General features: G+C 46.6%; 1 protein-coding gene across 1 annotated transcript in view; it reads right to left on the reverse strand.

Moving 5' to 3' along the window:
- LOC149366774 (ATP-binding cassette sub-family G member 8) overlaps positions 1-26,761 on the reverse strand; it is a 323,344-nt gene that overhangs the window by 27,052 nt on the left and 269,531 nt on the right. Inside the window, exon 4 of the mRNA XM_089552289.1 lies at positions 747-920. Within this exon, the coding sequence (XP_089408415.1) occupies positions 747-920 (174 nt within the window). The remainder of the gene's footprint in view (positions 1-746; positions 921-26,761) is intronic.

Here is a 26,761-nt window from a genome sequence, read left to right on the forward strand (position 1 = left end):
TAATTCGCATTATTTTTCAACATGATTAAAGACGGTAGAAAGCTGGGCCAGTTGGTACATAGTTCTAACGAAAAAAACCAGCGGAAAGACGCAGACACAGAGAGGGACACAGGACACAGGCACAGCTGATATAGCAGCTATAGCGTCAGCAGCGTGACTGCCAACGATGGAATGGGAGCCGCACACTGTACTTACCAGATTTACAAGGACTAGAAAGAAAGGGCAGGGAGGTTAAGCAGGCAATTCATGATAGGCTATTGTGCACATCGGCGGGAGGGGGGGGGGGGGGTGAAAGTAGAAACAAGTAAAAATTCAGACGCGTTCAACGCGATTGATGAGGTAGAGTATGCGGTAGCATTATTGCGCTCCCCGCAAGCAGAGCAGCCGATGAGAGGTTCAGACCATGCGAGTGGTGACTTTATCCAGCTTATTCCCCGCCAACCGATCGAGTCTTCACACGCCAATGTCAACACCGGCCACTCCGCGATAATGGGAGTTCTAATGCTACCGCAATTAAAAGGAAAAAAGTAAGAAACGAATTCCTTGTGTAACTTGAACGGGAAGTAAGACATGATGTTGGGCTAGTCGGTTCATGGTTGGGCTAGTAAGGACTACGCCTCTTTATTCCTCGTGGCCAATATAAACAGATAACATCCACAGGTCGTCCAGTGAAAGGCGATCATGCGTGTAGCTCGTAAATTTTTAAATAGCACTTTCGAGACGTTCTGTTCCGATGGAAAACGTACCGGTGTAGGAGCCGGAGGCTGGTCCTGGAGCGGAGGCGGGTTCGGGGTGGCAGGTGGAAAGAGCGGGTCCTGAGTCTCGAACGCCTCCGGCGGTGGGTGGTACCGGTGCTGTTCGAGCTCGCCGGGTGCCAAGCTACGCGCTCCACGACTCGACGGCCGGCTGTATGGTAGGGCCTGAAATATAGGAGAAGCAAGACGTAGTGAGCACAAGCAACATTGTCCACTGCACTTTAAACACGAATACGACTACATGGTAGTAAAAAGGAATTAAACTGTCCCCTATACGTACTCCATTTCTAAAAAAGAGCACGCTAGATGACAGCTTACTTCCGTTTTACTACGACCTGTTTAGAGAGTATGAGCTCAAGGGCCGGAATGTACAAAAGTTTTCAGACACCGACACCGCGTAAAGGCTAGATTTCATCGCTTTCTAGGCAAGTTATTGAGGGCTGCACACTGCATGGGGCGTTGGCAGCTGCAAAGAACTCCCTTTAGTGCAGTGTTTTCATGCATAGATTCATTTTAGTTTTTTGTAGTTGCCATTTTACTAACTTTTATGGACACCTCTACAGCGGGCAAAGGGTGCACAGTCATGAAGACTGTGTAAGTTGTTTGTTATCTTTTAATAAAGCAAAGATAAATTACACCTTTTTCTAGAACAGAATGAAACTTTCAGAAGTCGTCAGTGAAGTGCCTTTCAGCTACTGGCGCAATCAGCTCTTCGCCATAGGTGAAGGCAAAAAACGGCTTGAAATTTATTTTCTATGAAAAACGCAATTTAAGCGCTTCAGTCCAAGCCGACGGTGACATGCATCAACACCTCGCGCTTTCGAAACACCTTTTTCTCCAGTTGGCGATCTTGGAATGAAAATAATTCAGAGGAGTACAGTTAGGGCCCTTTAGCAGTACACAGTGCAGCGCATATGTACAAATAATACGGCCGGTCCCAAGTACCCGACCCAAAGGATGGGGCAGCCTTATTAGTGCGTGCGATTGGTATTACCCTTTTTGTGTTTCGTGTTTTGTATAGTGCTTGCAGATTTGTCAACCATTTCTCGACACCTTGATCTTCACGTTGCACTCTTGCAACTAATTGGTTAGTGCATGCAGAACTAAAGCGCATAACTTGTTGGGGGAAAGTGAGAGAAAATAGTGAAAGACGAAAAATATTTTTTTTTTAAAGGAAATGACACAGTAATTGTCTCACATATCTCGGCGGACACCCGAACCGCGCTGTAAGGGAAAGGATAAAGGAGAAACTGGAAAAAGAAAGGAAGAAAGAGATGCCGCAGTGGAGATCTCCGTAAAGCCCTGTATCTTATTTTGGACTAAGAGATCGCAAGTATGTTTAAAATAAGTTTTCCGATCATTTGGTAAATGCGCTGTAAGCGGGTGATCAGCTCGGACGCTTACATAAATGATGCAAGTCGCAACGTAAATTTTTATACTTGAATATTTAAGAAGTAGCGAGCTACTTTAAAGCTAACATTATTTGAACTGCTGAATATACCGCCAATTGTGAGTGTGTCACGCTAAGCTCGCGAGATGGCGCCACAGGTAGCGTAGCTTCAGGAAGCGCTTTAAGGAGCAGAGATGTCAAGTCGACCGCTGTTTTTGTCCCGAAACGTTTTCGAAGCCGAACTTTGACCTCGTATACAATCACCCGTTTCACCTTCACTCATCGCTTCGCTCTTTCTCATTTCCCTACAATTCTTCAGTTTCCCTTCGTATCCTTTTTACTCTCCCTCAAACTGCTCCCTCCGGCGTTCCGAAACACCTCTTTTCCCGCTGAATATGTGCACGTGTTAGGGAATAGGTATCATCTAGTGCTCCCACGCTTCTTGCTTTGTTAGAAACACTCTATGTCTAGCTCTTTTGTTGTGTTGGCTTTGTGAGGAACAGAACGCAAGAGGTTCCGGAGCCAGCTATAACAGAAGAAGCCTTGTGCAAATGCTGAGAAGGGGGGGAGGGGGGGGGGGAGGGGGGGAGGGGTCAGGAAAACGGCTTCTGCATATGGAGCGAAATTATCTTTGGGAAAGTCATAATACATTCACTTTATTATAAAATAAATGCTCTGGATACACAAAACACCACCCTCTCCATTGTCTACCCGCTCGCTTTTTCATACCTGTTTGCTAACTGCATTCCAAAGAGCTCATCTCTAATTCGACACTTGCTAAAGGATGACGCCGCCAGGATATTCGCGTGGGTGGCGCAATGGAATGGGGGAGGAGGAGTGTAGTAAGCCGGTGGTATTATTCCTCATGAAGATAAAATTAATAAAATAAACAAAATACAGCTGGGTGAGAGCCACACATTCTGCATGCCCAACATTCTCGGATAAAAATTTTTAATGTAGAAGGATTGTAAGATACTGTTATGGAAATATTTAAGGTAAAGACCCATTCTTCTGATGTGTCACAACAATACTACTTCTTTTTACGTGTTTCCATCGACCGAATAGAGCTGTTAGGACTACCATATGAAACTAATGGGGAAGCTTTTGACGATAACGAAAAGGTTAACAGAAAAAAAGATTCAAGACTGCGGTCGGGTGGTATGTATATATGTTAATGGTTACACTGAAACCTTACATTATGTGATAAAATTGCGTTCCTAAACTGTTTCCAGCTAAAAAATGCTTTTGTCCAGATTTGTTGTGTAATGCGATTATCAGGAATTCGTCGTCTGGTTTTCAAGGAATTACTCTCCGCAAATTTTTGGCGATGACAGACACAATTTTTTGAGTGGCTACTGCCACCTATCGAATCCTCTTAGCGCCATCATTGTTGCTAAGTGCTTCCCTCGGCTATGAGCTTGACAGTGGTGACAAACGTCCTAAGCAACCGGGGGGTCGATGACAGTTTGCACTCAAAAATGAAACATTTATCTCCGTAACGACATAGAAGAAAAGCTATGAATTGGTCACCCTAAGCTAGTAATCTTTCCGTACTTTTGGGAAATCCCTGAGTTTATGTCAGAACCACGTAGTACCCATGACCCCTAGAAGAAAAAGAGTTCTTTGTTGTGTCGCAATGAAAACCGAATGCCAGATTATAGAAAAAATGCTCTGTGCGAACTGCTCGAAAAACTTTATGGAAAGATGATTAAAATGAAAACATATTTCTTCATGTCCGTATTCGTGAATACAGATGCGATCTGTTTTCTTTTTCCACACAAAAGAAAATATTTTGTTGACTTCTTTGAAGCGATTTACTTACTGCGTACTTTCGACAAGAAACTACTAAGAATTTATTCTCCTTTTTTACTTTAATCTGCCAAGAAGCACGGTTGACTTACAGGAACGGTTTCTGCAAACCATTTCTGTACTGTACTGTACTGTACTGGTTCATGTCTTTTCACCAATGATGTCTGCCCAAGCCACACATTTTTGAGAGTACAATTCCTCTTCTGAGGTACGCATGCGCCGATAAGAGAGGCAAATAAACAAAATAAATAGGAGTTTCCGACCGGCCTTACTGTCTGCTCGGAGAATAAGCAATTTCCTCCCTGTGCCCGGGATAAACGCATCCAAGAGAAGAATCCGCCTCTGGGAATGCGTAATCGCTGCCTTAATGATTGCTGAACTGAAGTGGCTACTCAGGACGGCTCGCTCCTCGAGTAATGAAGTCTAACTGGAATGAAGTCAATGCAGCCCGCTGGATTTACTCACGTTGATGGGACCCCGCAGGGTAAATAATTAAGGGACAAAGAGAAGTTTACTAGTGCGAAGTGCCAAAAGAAAGGGGACGTTGCATTATAGAAACCAGGAAGTCAAGGTAATGAACTGCCGTATATATAAGGTTTGGCAAACAAGCGTTAAGCCTAACGATTTCATAAATAAAAGGATCCGTGTGTACCAATAAATGAGCTGCGAAAGATAATAGGGCTAAGGCGATCAGACGTCTCAATCCTGAATGAACATAAACTGGGCAAGATATTCATTTAGGCTATGCACGTAGCATTACAAGTGGCACCCAAACAATATTTGACAGGTGATACATTTTGAAGACGTTGATACATGCACAGAGATGGTGTCCAATTTTGCGATTACGTTTTAAAAGAACCTGCACTTCAACTTTTTAGTGCAAGCAAATATATGAGTTATCCTGTGAGTATGGCTGTATCAATTTTAGTGACAGTTAATCCCTTAAGTAGTAACACGGCCTCCGTTATGACTACACACTTTTAGCATCGGACGTGTATTTCTAAGAAATGGCAGTACTTTTAAAAGTAAACTACTGCATTTCAGAGCTCGCCTATGGAAGCAATAAAAGGACCATAGAGAGATAAAACAAAAACAAAAAATACATGCTAGAGGAAAGCATTGTTTAACCTACGCCACTTCTCTTGTTTTCTTTCTTTTTAGCCCGTCTACGCACTACGAGTAGTATTAAAGGACCAGCTCTGGTCATTAGCAGTAGAACCACTGTAGGGTACACTTTAAACAGAAAAGAGCATAAAGGAAGTAAACTGTCTTCTAACGCAATGTCTTTTCTAAAATGGAATGCTGTAGAGGACAGTTTACTTTCTTTTTATTGCCGTATTGACATAATCATGTTTAGAGTGTAAGGTGTAAAAGGAAGGCGCTGCTCGAACGACGACTCCGGATGTATTGGCGACAGTCGAGATAACTGATGTCGAGAAAACAGCAGGCAGACAGAATCAGTGGGTTAGAGTCGTGTTGCGCGGACAGAGGGTGTAAGAAGAGAGGGACACATCATGTCGCGCGACCATGCAGTTTTCTGAACATTGCCGGAAGTATTGGATATAAGATAGCAGGAATTATTGCCTTTCCGTCACTAAGTACTTGAGAAATTATGTATAAAAAAGCCAGAATGTGCAAAACATGAGCGAAATTTCACCTGAAATGACCCGAGTTAGAGTGGTTTTTTGGCCCGAAGAAACTTTATTCTTGTTTCAAAATTACTTGTATAGATGCAGTCAAATAGCGACGATTTGTGTTGCGTGCATTCTATGACGTGGCCAAAAAGATTTCTCGGCCCAAGATTCCAGTGTTGTGGAGATGCTGGTTGCAGTCAGTGCTATTACATTTAATAGCTGTCATTCATTCATTCATTCCATAATTAATAATTAATTAGTTCATTAATGGATTTATTCATTCATCTAGGGCTCGCCGCACGCCGAGGTCTTTAACTAGATCTAAAAGGTATAAAACTAGATCTAATCTAGATCTAAAAGGTAAATATCTTCTAGTTCACTTTTATGCTATAATTTTTCGGCATTTTGTTCGGACTAAACTGCTTACGAGACATGAAGAGCTGGACTAGTGGCTTCAGGAGTGCCACTTTATCAGTCACGTGGAGTCTTCTGGACTACATCTTTCGGTCCTTATCACATCTGCTTCTATGTCCTTCTATACAAAGTATAGAGTGGCAGGGTAGAGTATGTGTCCGATGTATCTGCCACTTGTGTAAGCGAATTACCGTCGTGGGTGATGTTCTGCCTTATCTTGATAGAAAGCAGCCTCCCTAATGCCCACGCTACTCGCGTAAACCAGGCAGGAGGCAATATCGGACGGAAGAACATTAACAGGCACTCACACAAAGCAAGTGAAGGGATCGTGAGCCGAGGTATAGCCGACCAAACGAACGAACTAAAGCATACGTTTTATGTAAGACATAAAAGCTGACGATATAAAGCGAAGTGAATAGAAGGATCCCCAGAGAGGCAGAGAAAAGCAGACGACACTGCTGCGCAAACTGCAAATGAAGAGAGCACGTTTAGGGAGAAAATAAAAAAAAATAAGGCCTGGGGCGATTCGGCTTTCTGACATAAGCGGTTGTAACGGCCCAATGGCCACTCAAAGTAACCTCAGCTCAGGAAGATAACGAGCGGAAAGTACGACCGAAACAAGCGGAGCAGTCCGTGAAGTCGAGGAGGAAACAAGTGAGACAGACGAACCTATCAAGGGGCCCGAACAATGTCTCGCCGGAATGGCGGATTGAAGGGAACGGAGGAAAAGCGAATTAAGGATTCACTTATTTGTGGGAGCTGCTGAGGAAACAGGGAAGGGTCTTGGAAGCTCTCAAGGGCGGAATAAATCGATGCTGAGTTGCCTGTAATAAAGAAAAGGAGCAGCAGAAACTGAAAGCCCGTGTCTTCATCGTAATCAGGCTTAAGTGAAGCGTGGTCTGGACGACAAATACCACCTAATGAGAGACGTAATGTAAAGGCACAATGCGAAGGCAGCGCAGAAAGGAATGAAAAATTGCAGCCCAGGAAAGACGCGAAAGATGTAGGGTACAGGGCAGTGAACGAAGAGATCAAACAAACAAAACGGACATTCGAAGTCTATCAAAGAATGAGCCAATCCGTAACCGTAGTGCAGGTCTTTGGCGTGGCAGATATGGTCATTGTCACTGTCATCTTCATTGCTAGTGCCAGCAGCCATTGGGCTTTGCTCCAGGGCCGACGCCTCTCGCAGTTGTTCCCGATTACATATCCTTTCCTTGTCGTTTTGTTTGGTCGTTGGCCAACTAAAAATCGACCATGTGGTTCAAGGTTTATTCGGCATCTTGGCAAGAAAGCGAAACGAAGATTTTATATATATTTTTGTTCCTTGCTTCATACATACTTGCTCACAAGTTTTTTAACGCAGGCAACTAGAGATTCAGAAGGACGGGATCAAGACGCATGATAGGTTAATCAGGCGCTACCTATTTCGTAATATGGAATGTTTGCCGATCACACGGCATCTATCACATTATGTTTAGCACGTGACAAGTAACCCGAGCAGGCGTAACATGCAGACATCGAGTGGGACCCGCTCTGAAGACAACGCACATTTGCAGCGTCATTGACGCTCGCGCCTGCTTCTGTCTTCTGGCGAACCTGTCTTCGTTCTGACGCACGCCCTGAATGTTATCCATTCGCAATACCTTACAACTTCTGCACGGAGTAAGAGGCTATCACAAAACGGCCGGTTTGACGTGAAAACATCGAAGACAAGAGGAGAACAATGGAATACAGTTACAGTGTGAGGCAAAAAAACTACAATGTAACGCCGCGAGATGCAGAGCAAACGGAAAACACAGCGGAGGCTCTTTGCAAGGCGCTAACTCTGCTATACGGATCGGCTAAACACGGACACATCGAGTGGGACCCGCTCTGAAGGCAACGCACATTTGCAGCGTCATTGATGGTCGCGCCTGCTTCTGTCTTATGGCGAACCTGTCTTCGTTCTGACGCAAGCACCGAATGTTATCCATTCGCAATACCTTACAACTTCTGCACGGAGTAAGAGGCTATCACAAAACGGCCGGTTTGACACGAAAACATCGAAGACAAGAGGAGAACAATGGAATACAGTTACAGTGTGAGACAAATAAACTACAATGTAACGCCGCAAGATGCATAGCAAACGAAAAACCCAGCGGAAGCTCCTTGCAAGGCTCTAACTCTCCTACACGAGCAGGCGTAACATGGAGACATCGAGTGGGACCCGCTCTGAAGGTAACGCACATTTGCAGCGTCATTGACACTCGCGCCTGCTTCTGTCTTCTGGCGAACCTGTCTTCGTTCTGACTCAAGCCCTGAATGTTATCCATTCGCAATACCTTACAACTTCTGCACAGAGTAAGAGGCTATCACGAAACGGCCGGTCTGACGTGAAAACATTGAAGACAACAGAAGAACAATGGAATGTAGTTAGAGTGTGAGGCAAATAAACTACAATGTAACAGCGCAAGATGCAGAGCAAATGAAAAACACAGAGGAAGCTCCTTGCAAGGCATTAACTCTCCTATACGGACCGGCTAAACACGGAGACATCTAGTGAGCCCCGCGGTGAAGGCAACGTACATTTGCAGCGTCATTGACGCTCGCGCCTGCTTCTGTCTTCTGGCGAACGCCACAAGGGCTTCCAAGGATCGATGGCGGAGGGGGGGAGTATGGAAGGGTGCTACCGCCACTCCCGCTCAGGACTGTATGCACGATGGCTGCAGGAAGAGGAGGAGGAGGAGGAGGAGAAAGAAAAAGGACCTTGGCTCTCCTCGGATCGTTGCACAAAACGCGGGGCTCAATGAAGCGCAGAAGAACGCGAAGGACTCCCAACCACGAGGGACGAGGACTCCTGGTGGGGGAGGGTGGGCTCACACTGTGGGGGCTGCTGGCGGGGGGGGGGGGGGGGGGGGGTATAGGCGGAACCGGAACGAACCGACCCGGCACGAACAACGACCCAGAGGCGCCCCCGCCGCAAGGCCAAGACGGCGCCGCGGCGGAAACAGTGAGGCTATATTCGAACACACGAACGAGAAAATGGGTAAAGAAAGGGCACGCCGGGGCTCCTCTGAGCGGTGCGTTTGGAAGTGTACTGCTGTGGAGCGGCTAGATGAGGCGGAAGAGTGCTGAGTTGTGAGGCCGAATATAGCTTCGGAAAGTGTATTCCGGGGAATGTCGGGAGATGCGTTGAGTATATCTGCTCTGTTCCCGCCACTGAAGCCGGCAAAAGAAGACCCAGTGCGATAGTACTGAAGATTGGCGATGAGTCATCATTGTATCCTTACCATCGCCAGCCCCGTATAGGTTATGGCCACTCCCTCATAAAAAATGGTCTATAGACAGTCTCTAGATTTCTTATTGAATCTATTGACTTCCTATAGATACTGATTTTTGTCTGTTCATAGTCTATAGACTGTCTATAGACAAAAGTCTACTAAAAGTGCATGGCCATAAATCTATAGATTGTGTATAGACTGTCTATGACATTTGTATTTCCTATAAACTTTTGTCTATAGACAGTGTACAGACTTTATAGACAGTAATCTATAGACACTCTCTAGACTGTCTAAAAGTTTTTTTGTAAGGGCTGCAGCAAGAAGGCATCTCCAATTCAACACCAATTAGTCCTGTCCTGCCCTAGCCGCCGCCACCATATTGCAGCAAACTTGCTTCTTTCTCTACCTAACCAATTAACCCAACAACTTGTATTGCTGACTCCCTGTTGTCCCCTGATGCCTTCGTCTTATGATTCCACCAGTAGACTATGGATTATCGACAGAGCGGAGGTTGGTGGAAGCCAAATTTAGATCGGGAGGTAAATGGCTGACCTGTCGCCTGTTCTCAGGAGGCGCGGAGGCAATCGGCGTGATAGTTACATCTATACAAGAGGCATATTTTCCACACCCTCACATACGCAATTTCTTAATGCAAAAAGTTGCAATACCTTATATACATAACGCATGAGAAGCAGAGGTTCTACAGGGTGTAGAAAGAGCGCATAAGCCGTGGCAGCTCAGGCAGGATTTATTATCGCGGACGACAAAGTAAACAAGTTGCGGAATAGGGGGTATCGAGAAGGCATCCACAAAAAATGAGGTCTTGTCGTTCATACAGATGATATAAGGCTAAAAATAAAAGAATAAAAGTTCCAGAAGTTGCAGTTTAATGTGAATGCCGCTGAATGAATTTGGCACTAAACTGAACGAATCCTACTCTTAAAAGGCGCAAAATCAAGAGAATCTACTCATGAAGCCCAGTTAGTCTCGATAGCGGTCGCAAACAACCGCATGAGTGTACATTGCAGTTCAGGAGAGCAAGCTGCCGGGCTAGTTGGTGAAGCATGTTAATATATAATTCAGCGCAAAAAAACGGAAAAGGGACGAAGTAAGGGACACAGAGACGTTCACGAGCGCTAACTACCAACTGTTTATTCATGCTGAAGTACAGGGGATATATAGGAAGGGAATGGCGAGCATGCGTGTACAGAGGTACAGAAGATGCACATCCGTCAAGCAAACAAGTTAATCTAAAAACGAATCTAAAAAAGCACATTGGTTTGGTTTGGTTTGGTTTCTGGGGTTTAACGTCCCAAAGCGACTAAGGCTATGAGAGACGCCGTAGTGGAGGGCTCCGGAAATTTCGACCACCTGGGGTTCTTTAACGTGCACTGACATCGCACAGTACACGGGCCTCAAGAATTTCTCCTCCAAAGAAATTCTAGCCGCCGCGGCCGGGAACGAACCCGCGTCTTTCGGCTCAGCAGCCGAGCACCATAACCGCTGAGCCACCGCGGCGGCAAAAAAAAAGCACATTCAGATTAGTATATGTGTACAGACGTGTCACTGACACAACGTTCAGTCATATACTCAGCTGAATGTGCTTTTTTAGATTCGTTTTTAGATTAACTTGTTTGCTTGACAGATGTGCATCTTCTGTACCTCTGTACACGCATGCTCGCCATTCCCTTCCTATATATCCCCTGTACTTCAGCATGAATAAACAGTTGGTAGTTAGCGCTCGTGAACGTCTCTGTGTCCCTTACTTCGTCCCTTGTCCGTTTTTTTTTGCGCTGAATTCTATATTAACATGAGTGTACACGTATTGAGCTAAGTTAGCCACGGAGTAGGATCAAAATACGAAGAAAAATCCCGTTCCGCTCATCGAATAGAACGAATTGCAGCTTTGAGCAACGGTTTAAAATATTTAGGTACCTACAAACTCAACAAGGTGACCTCCGAAATAAACAAATGATAAGTTCTATAGGCTTCACTTGTTCCACCTGTAGACGTCATTTACTTCTTGTCCAATGATAGCGAGCGCAACGTCTATTTGAACCGCTTTTTCTGCTCGCTACACGACGTTCCGAGCTCCTGCCAAACCATTGCAGCAACAAGGACAGGACGATGCGATTGTCCCTGAACCTTTCAGCGAGTGACCTTGCGAGTGAACTCCAGCGGCAAACGGTGCGTACTCGAGCTCGGACAAAAGACCTTCGAGCCCACTCTTGCATGACTCTCGGCCGCTCGTTCTGTCTTCGGCTGTGCTCCGCAACAATGCAGGCAGCAGACTTCGATTTCGATGTGTGGCCTTAACCTCTCACTCAACCGCACGTACCGCTTTAACCCGAATTCAGGCCACTGTTATGTCATTGCCTTCGTTCGCAAGCGGAGAAGTTGCTGATTTAAATGCGATCATAATTTTCTACAGCAATACTGCAATGGGACACTTAACCACCACCTTAAGGGCATGACACGATAGCGTAATGGGTTATTTCCCATATATGCAGAAGGTCATTCTTTACTTTAAATTCACGGATCCCTGGGAGTCCTCAAACTCTAGAAGGACGGCAGATTGGGAGAGTTGGTGTTCCATGGTGACAAGAAAATTCAAACAGCGCTAGACAACGGGAAAACAGAGAGGAGGAGACAAATACGGTGCTGTCTCCTCCTCTTCCTGTTGCCGTTGTCCAGCGCTGTTTGAATTTTCTTGTCCTCAAACTCCTCTGGTCGAGTGGCGCAGCGGTTAAGCGATGCGCCACAGCCCCGCGATGGCAGGTGCTCCCAGCGGTGGGTATTGTACGACCCAGGTTGTTCTTCCCGAGTGACCAATCATTAATTTAACTGCCATCTACCAGGATGGATAGTTTGCTCACAATCTGGTGGGCAGGTTGTGATGACGTGACTAGGTGGTCCACCTGCCCCCTAGGTTGCTCTCCGGGCACCACCTGCCTGCCAGAGTCATGCTCATGATTTTTCGCTTACAACGCCGATAACACCCTCGCTGTTAACGGGCCTTCAATGCAATCGCGTTAAAACGCGCTCTTGAACAGATGCGAGTTGATATCCTATCCGAAATCAAGAAGAAATGGGCAAGTTAAGGGCATGTATAGCTGTGGAGAGATAAGCAATAGATAAGGGATAATAGAGCAGGCGAAAAAACATTGGTTTGGTGCAGAGACACGTCTGATCGCCTGTAGAGCACGTGACAACTGAACTCATCAGACTGATATAATTACGTCCGCCCAAGTTGGTCGCATTGTTGACAGAAGAAGATCAGGTCAGTGGAGGTGAACCGAGAATACGTAATATAGGTAACAAAGCTTCGTGGGCTGCAACGGAAGTAAGAAAGTAACACATGCAATTGCGGCGCGGCTCGAACACAATACTGAGTAAGCACAATCGAAGATACATTTTTGTTTCTATTAGTGACTGGCATCAGCGCCGTTGTCGCAGTATGTCGAAGAGGCCTGGGGCTAAGAGAGGAATAGGGGCCAGTAGCACCCAGGGGTGTTCTTGAAAATGCACCATTTGTGGTCACGTGACAACAGCGGACTGGGAAGCAGGCGCCTTCGTGCGGGGCGAGCTAGAGCTTTCGCTTTCGTCGTCACTTGTTCGCCGCGAGAGAATGCGAAAAGTATATGGAATTTTTCTTATTGAAAACTTCGCTTCATCAGACTCGACGGAAATGTTTTAACAATGTGGATGCTGCTGAGATACGAAAGAGCAATAATTTTCTCCTTCTGAAATGCAGTACATACAGGACAGCAGCACTTTTCTAGAGGGATATTCAAGCGGCCTATGTGGGGCATCTCAGTAATGCAGGAAAACTCAACAAAAGACCAAAACCAAAGCAAGAATAGTAGAGGAGAAGCAAAAACCAGAGACAGCGCAAACTTTCACTTCTTTTGAAAGTAGTTGTAAGTTGGAGCTGTTATACGATACTTGAAAATTAAAACAGCTGAGCAAAAAAGTGGAACTTGACGGAGAAAAGTCTGCGCGTTGACTGAGGTTTTCCTTTTTATATATATATTTATTTTTCTGCATTTATTTCTTTATTTATGTACACAGTACTGATAGCATGAAGACGAGGCTGTAAGCAGGAGTAGGGCATATAAAAAACTGAACTAGGTAAAATGCATCAAGACAAAACAAGCGTGCTTCCACAAACAGAAAGGCACTCACGAATAAAAAACAGTTACAAGACTGTGTTCACTGTTTTTTTTTCTTCCTTTTTTTATTCTGACAGTGCCGTTTAGGTACCATAAGACAAGCCCAGCCTGCAGTTCCAAGTCGCTTACACTAGCGTTAACACGGTACTTGAACTTACCCTGCCAGCGAAGGAAAAGTTACAAACTACAAGACACAGAGGGCAGGTACCATCGTCTCCCTCCTTCGCTATCTGCGCGGGCACGCGGCGAATGAGAACTTTCGACCTCACGACACTCACCTCCGGCCGCAACGCACAGGGGGGTCGAGTGCGGGGGCACGTTTCTAAGTGCTCGAAGCATTGTCTCGGCGGTGGTCGGATCGTTTCGAACGTGAACCCGCCGCGCTGACCTCCCCGACGACCATAGACTGCACTCAAAATGCGGTGAAGGCTGAACAACGACGTGGACTTCTCCATCTGGGCGCCGTAACGGTTTTGGCGGCCGCGGGGCAGGTCGGTGATCTTTGTAACTAAATCGATGCAGCACTCGCGAAGCGAATAATAGGCAGGGAAGTATGGGGCCTTTGTGCGCGAAAACCGTGTTCGGACTGCACGTATGAAGGCAATCGATCGATATCAATCAATCAATCAATCAATCAATCAATCAATCAATCAATCAATCAATCATTCAAAACTTTGAGTTCACTGTGGCGACCCGCATTGGAGCAATGCGAAAGCGAAACGTCCACATACCATACCGACATCCGTGGCTGTTCTGACGTCCATCGCTATTGTGACGTCTAAGTGCATTTTTCGCGTTTTTTTCGTTTAATTAATCACCTGATCAAACTTCAGCAACTAAATTTTTCCAAGGGCGACATTTTATCACACACTATCTATCACAATCACACTTCCACACATTTTCCGCGGCGGCTGAATTTCTTGAAGGCGAAATTCTAGAGGCCCGTGTGCTGTGCGATATCAGTGCACGTTAAAGAACCGCAGGTGGTCGAAATATCTGGAGCCCGTCACTACGGCGTCTCTGGTAGCCTCAGTCGCTTTGGGACGTTAAACCCCAATAAACCTAACCTAACCTTTCACACATTTTTCTTCAGAGAACGACGTAATGGTGCGGAAAAAATTTGCGGACAAGTTTTGCTGAAGCGACAGAGCCATGTAATGTTCTCACGTTAATAAATAAACTATTGACAATTATCGGTCAAACAATCTGTGCAATTTCCCCCGAAATTAACAAGTCACATTGCTGTGTTAACTTGATGCTTTCTCTTTTTGTTCTTCCGCGCAACTCTGTCTCCTCTTTACACAATGAATTTTTTTTTTCATGTTCAGTTTTTTTCTTCTCCAGTCAGCTGGTGTCTAAGTTTGACGACAAACGTCGATCTTGCTCTCGTATTAAGCAAAGTCTTGGGGCTTTTAAGGTTTCATGGACGCAACAAAATCGTCAGATGAGAATCTTTCGTCCTACGACAGATTTGGCCGGTCTAATGCTGATATCCGGGTTGGCCTTCTCACAGCGATAATTGTGTACGAGACTTTTTCCGTGGTAACAGCGCACTCTATTGGAAGTGAAACCTCCCGCGCTTCGCGGGCTCGCAAGGTACAATACTGTCATTATGAAATTGGGTCATAAGCGACGTACGCTTCAAGGAGAGCGAATGTGTCTGTCTCATCGTCTTCCGTCCCGTTCGTCAGCGCTGTATTGCCGTACCATTCGACATACGCTTGCTCGAAATTGGATACGCACTAAATTGGATAAAATTTGTTACACTTAATAAAGGTCCTCGTACCTGTAAACCGATTGCAGAAGAAAATTTCAATCACTATGCAATCCATCGCTCACGGTGCCGGAGGCTCGCCTTCTTCGGCACATCCAAATGAATGCAGTTATCACCCCGTCTCGCCTCTTTCTCTATCGCTATTGATCGGACCCTTCCTGTCCCAACTGCCCCTGTATCTATGCGGACCTGGCCCATTGCCTCTTCTATTGCCCGGCTGCTCAGCAGTCGGGTTCCTACCCCCCACCCTATCCATCCATCACCACCTGGCTCGACTGGCTTGGCGCTGAAGGGGAGGAAGAACAGCGGCTTCTGGTCGCCCAGGCGGTCGACATGCTCGGCCTGTAAATTTTGGCCGAATAAAGGTCTTCTACTACTACTACAATGAACCTAGGTCATAAGCGAAGTACGCTCGCTCGAAATTGGATACGCACTAAATTGGATAAAATTGGTTACACTTAATAAAGGTCCTCGTACCTGTAAATCGATTGCAAAAGAAAATTTCAATCACTATCCAGTAACCTCACGGAAATTTGCTACTTATGGCAAAGATTTATTGCATAAAAATTTCTTTCCTCCATAGCGACCGGCTTAAGGCCCTAAGGAAAAGGAGCTGAAGTAATATATGTTGCTATGCTAATTAGTTAACCTCTAGATTGTTCGTGTTGTGCGGCGCTGGTGTACGAAGGACAAAAGGAAGGAGAAAAGACACAACTGCGCAGAAAATGATCAGCTAGACCAGCAACATATATTACGCAAACTTACTTCTAATACAAAGGCCACTGGGGTGCGCAGTTGTGTAGCGTCATTTTTATCGCCATTCGTCCGCCAGCATTGCACACTCCAAAATGACTGAAAACTGACTAAGCTTCTGTAAACTACAGCTGTTTAAACATGTAACGCCGACAAAATCCACGCCTAAAATATGACTAAATTTGAACAAATTTCATTCTTGCGAATACGTTTTCGAGAGCCTGGTTTTTGTTGAAACCGTTCCGCACAGTCCCCAATTTGAACGTAATATTTTCAGGTGTTGGAACTTACAGTTGTGAGTCACAGAACTTAAAAATGACTTTTTATCGCTAATAGAAAGTTATAGACTTTTTAAATTGAAGTTCCAACATTTTACCTCTTTTCATGCTTTTCCCTCAATAGAAAAGTATGACAAGAGGTACTCGCCTACGGGGCAGAAACGTGGAGGCTAACAACGAGGGTTCAGCTTCAGTTAAGGACAACGCAGCGAGCTATGGAAAGAAAAATGATAGGTGTAACGTTAAGAGATCGGAAGAGGGCAGAGTGGGTGAGGGAACAAAGGCGGTTTAATGACATCTTAGTCGAAATCAAGAGAAAGAAATTGCCTTGGGCAGGGCATGTAATGCGAAGGAAATATAAACAGTGGTCCTTTAGAGTAACTCAAAGGAATATTGAAGAACTGTCGTAAAGCGTACGAATATTGCCAAATTTCCTTGGCCGAGGTGTTCTTTTTTTTTCAATAATTTGAATAGATTTTTATGCGCCCGTGAAATCATAATGCATACGTAAGTTCGGACTTCTTTTTTCTCTTCCGATGTGTTCAAACGACCACAGGGTCTACTTTGCGAACATTCGGCACGAGGTGTTTCCAAATGTGTGAGAATTCTCGCCGAGTGAGTGTTTTTCCCGAACGACGTGTAAAATGGGTTACGGTCACGGCCAACGTTTTGGTTGTTGAGAGCACATAAAGGAACTCATCTTTGCTTTAAGGTTATATACGGACCCTATATATGGGCGCTACCAGAAACTCTAAATGCGCGCAGCGGGAAACAAAAGAACATTAGGCCTGGCGCCAGGCGTTTCCTATAATTTTATAAGCGCCCTACAAACGACATCTCGGCAAAATATGGCCTCCGGTGTGATGCATTTTGGGCGGGCCCGACAAGAGAGCAGACAACACGCAAAATCCCTCAAAGCAATGCCATCCTTCGTGAAAGAAAGACATTTCAGGAAAGCATCGCATTGAAGAAAGAGAACGAAAGAAGAAGTAAGAAACGGTAGAACAAACGAAGTAGTAGAACGAGCTCGAGGAATGCCTGCCGATCATCGCCATTCTCGGACGGACAAGAACACGCGTACACTTGGAAGTCATTCAGGACGACGACATAAAAGGCGGCATTCTTGAGCAAAGATGGGCCGTCCGTTTATTTTTATGCGCGAAGCGTCTTGGAACGTCCTAATGGACGTCTGGGGAGCCTTTGCCCGTACTGCGCGGCCAAGTAGGAGCAACGCAATGACGACGACCTTGAATGGCATTCAGAGCGCGCCTCTGGCATGCGTTCCAGAACGCCATGTACTGCCCGCTGGGGAATTGATGAACACTGCTGGCAGGCCTTGTACGCGCAAGTTGGAGGCGGGAGAACAGGGAGGGGGGGGGGGGGGGGGGAAGCCTTGTCAGTGTCATCATCTGCCCATGCTATGACGTCACACTGGACTGACATTACGAAATTGAGGTCAGAGGAGAGATGTGCCGGAGTGAAGGTTGAAAGCTTACTTTTAGCCACCGATACAGCGAAATGACGCTAACTAGGGAACGCGAGCGAATGAAAGGGAGCCCAGGATGCGTCACAGGGAGAGGATGGGGGGAGAGTAGAGTTTTGTCGCAACGCTTCTGTATTTCGTAACACTGAAACTGTACAGCTCTGTGGACGTGGCGGCTAACGCTAACCAATGCGCGACCTAATTGGAGAAGCTAGCTCGCAACTGTAGTTGTGGTACGACCTGAGTGCAATCCAATATATGCGAATTCTAGCATGGTTGTCTACCGAGGAAGTAATTACTCATTAGCATCCAAATTAGCGCAAACATGCGGCGCAGCGATGGTAGGGCATGCCGACAATAGACCGGTAAACACAGCTTCTAATCCTGCGTTACGAGCTCGGAGTTGTACAATGCTCCACAGTTTTTATCAAGAACAGAGTGCAAGAAACAACGAATGGAATTTGTCCGCCTCATACACCCGGTGGAAAATCACAGACAATCGCGATGTCCCTGTGTCCTCGGCGTATCGAACCAGAAGATGCAGTCGTCGCGAGAGGATTGGCCAATACTGAAGGACACGCGACAAAAGACAGCATCCGTGTTTAGGGCAGCTCACACGAGTCCAAGTAACATTTGTCTCAAAGTGGACACCATAGAGAGGGCGGGAGGGGGGGGGGGGGGGGGGTGTCATGGTGTGCTAGGAATACAACGCTTGCATAGAGTCGTCACTGCGGAGTCCGCTATGTTTCGAGGGGCACTGACAACAATAGAAGCCTATGACCGTAAGTAGTGACAGATAGGCAAGGTCTGACTGAAAGAGAAAGGGCCAACGAAAGGCAGCAATACAGATACATATCGGCTCCTAACTACGTGCAGACTGCATTTTTTGTATTGCTGTTGTGTGCGTAGGCTCGACCGGCCCATGTATAGCGCATCATTCTCCGTGTACTACAACGCCCTAGCGTCTGCGACCATAGCCGAAATTGGGACAGCATACGTTGTCACGATGTACTATGTGGGAACGCAGTCATCAAAAATAACTCGCGGCGTTCTTTGTCTCGCATGTAATTCCTTTTTTTTCGTGTTCTTTCTTTCCTCCGTTGTGTGTAGCTTACGAACCTTACGAAACCATGCAAGGCTTTAGACGGAACAACTAGAGCGCGAAGACTTACTGGCGTCATCTAACGATTGCAGAAGCCTACGCAACAGGCGTGTATATTACAGTCCAGCCTTTCGGCGTTTAGGTGAGCTTCTAGATTACATCACACGTGCTAGCGGAATCAGCTTCAAGTGCTCTATGACAACCAGACCGGATAAATGATTCTGTGACATATATATCTCGCAATTTTACTTCAGGTAAGAAATGGAAGTATCAAAGGGGAAGCAGAAGCGGAAGTTTTAAGCGCACTTCGGTATATAGCCGGGGCTTGCACGGCCGAGAGAACAATGGTTTTTATAGTGCCTCAAATCTCGGTAAACGTGTGGACGACGAAGTACGATTAGTGTCAGGAGGAGTAGTAAAGAACGGGAACGAAGAGGCTTGGAGCGTGGCCGGCGTGGCCCGTTTTAAAGAACAAAAGTAAAAAAAAATGTGCTGCAGACTTGAGGGAGTTTTATTACTTCAAAGCAATGTACAGGACGTGCCTACGACATGAGAAAGGTTACGCTGGGGAAAATACGAGCTTAAATGCTATGCCAGCTACATTAAAAACGATAAAAAATCTCTGAAAAGCACGCACACAAAAGAAAATTACGGCACGTTTTTCAAAGAACAAGTTACGTGGGTTCTTGAAAGTTGATTATTCAATGCAGAGCGAAATCCCCCAAAATTTTCGGCAGGAAGACCAGCCTAACTCATCGTCTAATAGACGCAATTATGTTGTTCATTTTTTGGTGAGTTGGATTAGTTTGGTTTACTCGGGTTTTAACATCCCAAAGCGACTCAGGCTATGAGGACGCCGTAGTGAAGGGCTCCGAAAATTTCGACCCTTTGGGGTTCTTTACTGTGCACTGACATCGCACAGCACACGGGCCTCTGGAACATCGCCTCCATAGAAATTGGGCAGCCGCGGCCGGGATCGAACCCGCGTCTTTCGGGTCAGCAGCCGAGTGCCGTAACCACTGAGCCACCCCTGCGGCTTCCTTTATTTGTGATAAAGATATACGCATTTAATCTCGTAGACTCAATTTAGTGTGCTGATCAAAGGTTGTGCAGTGTGCAAGCGGTTGCGTGGCGCTGTCGGTCGGTACTTTTTCTTTTTTTCTGAGGAAAGGAAATGTCGTAGTATCTGTCTCACATCTCGATGAACACCTGCGTTGGTGGAAAGTTGGGTGGCAGTGAAATGTAAGCGAAACTCGAGTGGTGAACATTACTGTCCTTCTTACTATCGTTCTGTATCCCGTCTGTTCCTTTCTGTCATGCCAAACCAACTAACCTGTACAACTACCGTTGTGCGCATCACTTTTTTCCAGACTGTACATGTGACCCAGAAGGAGACCCTTTATTGTCGCAAGTATGACTGATGACGTAGGTAAGATCATGTGTCAACGCAAATCGCAGCTCGGACAGGCTAGAAGCATGCGTTCCCGTGAAGACGCGTTTAAAGCTTGCTGAAGAAACTGCGCTCTGGAACCGAAAACCTAATCACGCATAGTGCGCGCACGTAGAGCACTGAACTCACTTGTGGAGATTTTTGCTTAGATTTATCCGACAGATGCGCACCCACACACAATTTACAGCAATATGTTTCTATTGTGTCAATTCGGAAGCATTCGTGCGAGCAATTGGCAGAAAAAATTCACAGGATCAAGGTATGCGTAACAATACCAAATATTTTTGCACGGTTACGCAAGCAAATCGGCTTAAATGTTTGGAAGCATGGTTTTTTTTTATTTGTTTATTGGGGTTTAACGTCCCAAAGCAACTCAGGCTATGAGGAACGCCGTAGTGAAGGGCTCCGGAAATTTCGATCACCTGGGGTTCTTTAACGTGCACTAACATCGCACAGTAGACGGGCCTCTAGAATTTCGCCTCCATAGAAATTGGGCCTCTGCGGTCGGTATCGAACCCGCGTCTTTCGGGTCAGCAGCCGAGCGTCGTAACCACTGAGCCACCGCGGCGGGCATGAGGGAAATGCATGCTGTATCAACAGCAGGCGACATTGTCGCGATGTAGCGCTGCAGAAAATTTGTCCCCGGAAAAACACGTCCCGCAAACATTTGATGCCGACTGCACCGGCTCTCTCTAATTACAGACCAGTTTTCAAGGTTTCGGTACTTTATGGTAGCCGTGGTTTAGGTGTCCACCGAGAAATGAGCCAGTTACTGGGCCATTTCCTTTCCCTAAAAAGATAAAAACAATTATGCTAGCTATATGTTTAGGAGGTGAACAACTGAAGCTATGTTCATGGTAATGTTAATGCGTTAACGCATCTTCGAGACGCCAAAAAAGCCCAGATCATGAACACAATTTCGGTATTCGTAGAAAGTTCTTGCTTCTTTCTATTTTATTTGCTAAATGGCACGAAGTAGCGTCCAGCTTGTTGTCGCACTTTGACATTCCTTGCTTAGTGGAGTCATCAACATCATCATCAGCCTGACTACGCCCTCTGAGACGTTCAAAAGCACGAGCGATTGTAGGTGTAACAAAATTTTCTGTCGCAACAGATCTTCTTGCGTTAGAAAATGAAGTTCTCGCCAAGCTAAGGCAACCATGTGCCAGCCTAACAACTGGAGGCGGTAGATAATAAACCCAAACAAACAAAAACTCAAACTCGGTCAAGCAATTCAGATCGGATCCACTCGATCACATCCCATGCTGCTCGTGTATACGTCTTCGAAGAACAGGCTTGCCGCATAAACGCACGCTCACACCAAAAAAATAATAATAACAAAAGCGGAAGGGATAGCCACGCATTGAATTGTACGAGAGCAGGACGAACAACCAGCGCCGCTCCGTAACACGGGAAGAGTTGCCCGAAAAACGGAGGCAAACAAACAAACCACGCACGAGACTGAACTCTTCCCACGACCCCTTTCGTTTGCTATACGCACGTCCTTGCCTGGCAAATAAGCGCGGCTGCTCGGCTGGCTTCGGGGACGGAGCAACAAAAGAGAGCGTTTCCGGGCGTTACAGTGTCAGGGCTCGCTACGGTCAGGGAGTAGGCGAGATCGCCATGGGCAGCTGTCTGGCGGGGGGAAATTAACGGGTTTCAACTGGTCGGCGCCTCCGGCGAACCTTCTTCGCTCTAGATCCCGCAGGACGAACTGAATCACGCAGAGTGATGAGCACGCACAATGTTACTCCAGCACTAGCGCAAACACGTGGCTGCGTCTTCGCACGCAGGCTCGAGGAAAGGCAATCAGACACGCTCTTCATGCTTGGGCTGACAAAGACCGCGTGCAGCCTTGGAGAGGCTGGAGCTGCGAATTGATCGTTAGCTGATCAGAAAGCAAAGTACTTCTTCGGTTTTGCTAAGTTGCTCCCATTCTACATGCGTTCTCGAATCAAAGTGGTAGTTTCGCCTACGTACTAGATAGCATCTAGTAGTTCGCACAACGCTAACCACCATGATGGCTTAGAGGCTGCGGCGTCCGGGTTCTCAGTCCAAGGTCGTGGGTTGGTATCGCGGTGGTGCGGCCTACATTTTGATGGGGGATAAATCTGAAAGCACCCCTGCTTTCTGCGATAGGGTCACAAGCTGAAAAAATTCGGGGGAACGCTTACGATCCTTCTTGAGGGTGTAACTGGGTATGGCCTGAAGCCCTTTTTCCATATCACGTCTCAGACAGGGACACTGTTTGTTGAACTTAATTTATTTTTTAATATTGTTTTTATTATTTTTGATTTCGGAGAAAACTAACAAGGCCTGGCTTTAACCAAGTCAATCGAAAGTTCCTCAGTGGTCGAGAGTTAGCGGGCCTCGCTGGCGACCCGAGGTGCAGTGGTTCAAGACCCGGTTCGACCACTTGTTTTTTGAGCACAGTTCCATTTCTTTCTTCAAAGACACTACGCTATGCTGATGGAATGCTATCACGACCGTGTTGAGAAATGAGGAATTTAGTAGCGACGTTACAACACTCTCGACCAATCCAGATTTTCTTGACACAATGCCGAGGTTGCCGAAACAAATTAAGGAGCCCTGCACTATAACTTTTCTCAAATCACATGTGCATCGTCAAGACGTTAAACCGTACACACGAGTTCACACAATGCTGCACGGTACTTCTCGGAGACAGCGTGAAACCTGTTCCTTAATGTGAGAGAAAGGCAGGGCAAATTGGCATGGCTGATGATGTATGCCTTGTTACATTTCCGAAGGAGAATCTCACCGCCCGATTGCCGGCTCTTCGCGGACAATCTCTCGATGAGCCTTGGCGTTGCGAAAGGCTTCGGCTTTGGCGTCCGCACTGAGGCCTGAGAGCACACACCGACCTCGTTGGCTCGTGATCGATGGGGGAACGTCAACGAGGCGCGGAACGGTCTGTAGAGCACTCTTAATCTCCGATGTTGCGAGAAATCGCGGTGATTGCAGCCAGGACATTCTTTCGTACTCGTATATGACTAGAGCGGCACCTCCGACAGGGTGGCTGAGTTATTCAGCTTTTCCCGCCTTTGTAACCTGTTGAGAATAAGCTGGGCTATGGAGAGCGGTGAGTGGAGTGACGACAGCATCACCAGACTGAAGAACACTTTTATTTTCCCGGACTATTAAGCCTATAGTGTTGACGAACCTGTGTCGCAGAAATCCGGCGTCGGCGTCATCGTTGACCGTGCCCGAAAAATGCACGTAAAATTTCCAGAGATGCCCGATAGGAGGCGGGTCGGCCACCTAGGTCACGTGACCATGCTGTCTCATCCCAACCTGCCCACCGGATTGTGAGCACACTGCCCAGTGTGGTAGGTGGCAGTCAAATTAATGATTGGTCGCTCGGGAAAAGCAACCTGGGCCTCCCAGGGATCTATGAATGTGAAGTACAGAATGGGCAATTTTGCATACATGGGCCTTACAGGAATCTATGAATGTGAAGTACAGAATGAGCAATTCTGCATATATCGAATTAACCCATTATGCTATCAAGTCACACCCTTAATGCAGAGGCCAAGTTTCCCCTCCAATGTTCAGGCTTGGAGGAAAATTTAAAACTCAAGAGTCTGAAGAGAGATGACTTAGCGGAAGTGTTACTTTTTCAACCGATCTGAAAAGAAAATGACCAAAAAGAAAAAAAAAATAGCTAGGAAAGAGTAGGCAAACTAGCACAGACTCAACTTTGCTGCTACGCAGCCCAAGGCATAGAGGAGATGGTGTACCGAAGTTACAAAGACTAGCTAGTCCACCAGCTGGTCAAAACTGACGATTCCCGGCACGAGAGAAAAAGATAGGAATAATGGGCCGAGACCTTCAAGAGCTTTAATCTCCAGTTTTGTGTGATTCGATTGCAGTCGCATTGGGGCGACTTACGTCGGGGTATTTGTGGACCGCCGCCTCAACACTCCGTCGCCGCGGAAAGGGGGCGAACACTAAGGCTTTCGTAAGCGTGGGCAGCGTAGGCCCGACAAATTCACCTCTACTAAAGGCCACCCACACCCACGCAATGTTTCCTCAAAAGCTGGACAAGCACAAACAATCAGATACACACTTTCGTGCGATTCGGAACGAATAAATAACTTCACGAGGCTACCGAAAAGCGTCTCGACTCACATTTACCGTTGCAGTGCTCATTTATGTATTCAAATGCTCACCACCCGACGCATTAGAGACGCACTTCGAACAACAGAGCCGCTTCGCCGACGAGCAACAATAGGATGTGTGGTACGCATATATACACGATTGGCAGTCGTAGGAGGCGCGTCGTCAAGGTCGCGAAAATGGCTCCGAGCGAGAAACAAAGGTAGGCGACGTCAGCGGTGCGTGAGCGTGTGTTTATACGACGTGATGCGGGCCGAGAGACTTCTTTTCTATTTCTTATACACAGCCTCTGCACATTGAATGTTTATGCAACCGCTTTTGGGACGCCAGCCTCAAGTGTGCCGACGCAAAACAGGCGACACGTACCCCCAGCGGTAAACGCCGGAGCTATTTGATTGTGTAATTTCTGGAGATGCCCATTCCACATACTTAAGACATGGAGAAATCGGCCGCTCAGGACAATATTTCGAAGTTTCTAAGAGAGCTCGGAACGTGTAGATCGAGTTCCAGCGGTAAAAAGACGAGTTCAGATTCCTTTTCAGTGCACCTGTAAGAACCATCTGTCTACGAATTCATCCTTCGAACTTTAGGTCGAGAGTGTTTGAAGTATGTTTGGTACCGGTAACGGTAGCACAGTGCACGGTACGCTAACGGTGGCAAATAACTGCCGAATTGGAACTGCGTTACGTAAAGCAAACCTGTGTTTGTTTACCCCACGGAAGTGATTACGTGTTGTTGGTTCGGCTGCTTTCTCCACACAATGCCCCAGTTTGTTACGGCCCGAAGCCAGCAAGGCAAAGCGAGGGACTGCCGAGCAGACGAAAGTATTCCAGGCTCCCTCGTTAAGCCTAAAACCTCGTTTATTTAGGCCTTACCCGGCGGTATATACGGAACTAATCATTGGAGAGCTCCGGGAACAAATGACTTCGGGCTGAGTTTTAATTAGAGCTTCGAGTTTACCGTACCGCGATCAAAGAGAAGCAAGGAATGGAACGCACATACAGTAGGAGGCTCGGACAATAAAGGACCCGGAATTCGGCTCGCGAAGAAGCCTTCGTTACGCGCCATACCCTTATTACGGGGAGAAAAAGGGAGGATAAGAATACACCTACGCCGGTGTGTTTAACAAGAAAACAAGATGTTGGGGAAAAAAAAGCTCCGAAAAAAAGCGGATGGTTTTAATTTGGCTTAGGCCCGAGGGCTCCTGTCTCCTGTTAAATAAGGTCCACCGCGTTCCTAACAAAAGAGCACCGATAGCTTGGGGCCAGGAGTTGGGGGGGGGGGAGGGGGTGTAAGCAGCGGGAAGGAGCTGGAAATTAGCAAGAGCCTACCCACAGAAAGCCGCCTTGGTAATTAATCGCGGTGCGAGGTTAATTACCCGAGGGTCCGCTGCTTCGGGGGCTATTTTTCATGCAATCGAGAGCCGAGGTTCCAGTTCGTTCGGAACGCAATCCGTTGTTGCGGCTGCTGCCGCTTACAACCGGCTTGCGTTGTGTTTGCTAAAGTTTAAGTTTTTTTGTACGCCAATTTGGCTGTCTCTGTGGAAGCAAAACCACGCACGCGTGCGCAGACACAGACAGACACGCGCGCGCACGCACGCACGCACCCACGCACGCACACGCACACACACACACACACACACGCACGCACACACACACACGCACACGCACGCACGCACGCGCACACACACACACACACACACACACACACACTCTTCATCAAGGCATATTTTGAGCTAGCAGTAACGTATTTGTCTGAGCTAGTTGGTACATGGTTCAAACTGAAGGCACAGCGCACGAAGGATGGGACTAATGAAGAGAAAAACACAGCGACAGCATGCACAAAGAGTAACGAATTAACCCAAGCTGCACATTTAAGCGGCCCAATATTGCAAATAGATGCTTTGACATTGGGCCATTGTAGTACCGGCCTTTGCCGATACGTTTTCAACACTGGACCGATTATATGTGGTGCTTGGGAATTATTAGAGCAGGCACTATTTCTGGGCGCAGGCGAAGGCATCGAAGCTACTAAGAAGGGCGTAGAACGAGGCACGCGTAGGGCTTGAGTACACGAAAGGCTGAGAATTAATTGTAGGCATATGCATTTTCGTTGTTTGTCGGAAACTGCTTTAACTAGCTATCTGCTTTGAGTGCGAAAGTATTGTTTCTTTTTAAAGTTTGTTTGCATTTTATTTCTATTTATTATTTTTGTCTTCCTTTCCAATGACACACCTGCACATTAGCATATAGGTATTAGGCAACGCATTCACTAGATTCACTTTTCGTTACCTTTGGTCACCTTTGGTAACATTTGGTCGTCTTTGTTAATCTTTGGTTACCTTTGG

Source organism: Amblyomma mixtum, chromosome 1 (genome assembly GCF_055824585.1).
Source record: "Amblyomma mixtum isolate Tamu chromosome 1, ASM5582458v1, whole genome shotgun sequence".
Lineage (NCBI taxonomy): Eukaryota > Metazoa > Arthropoda > Arachnida > Ixodida > Ixodidae > Amblyomma > Amblyomma mixtum.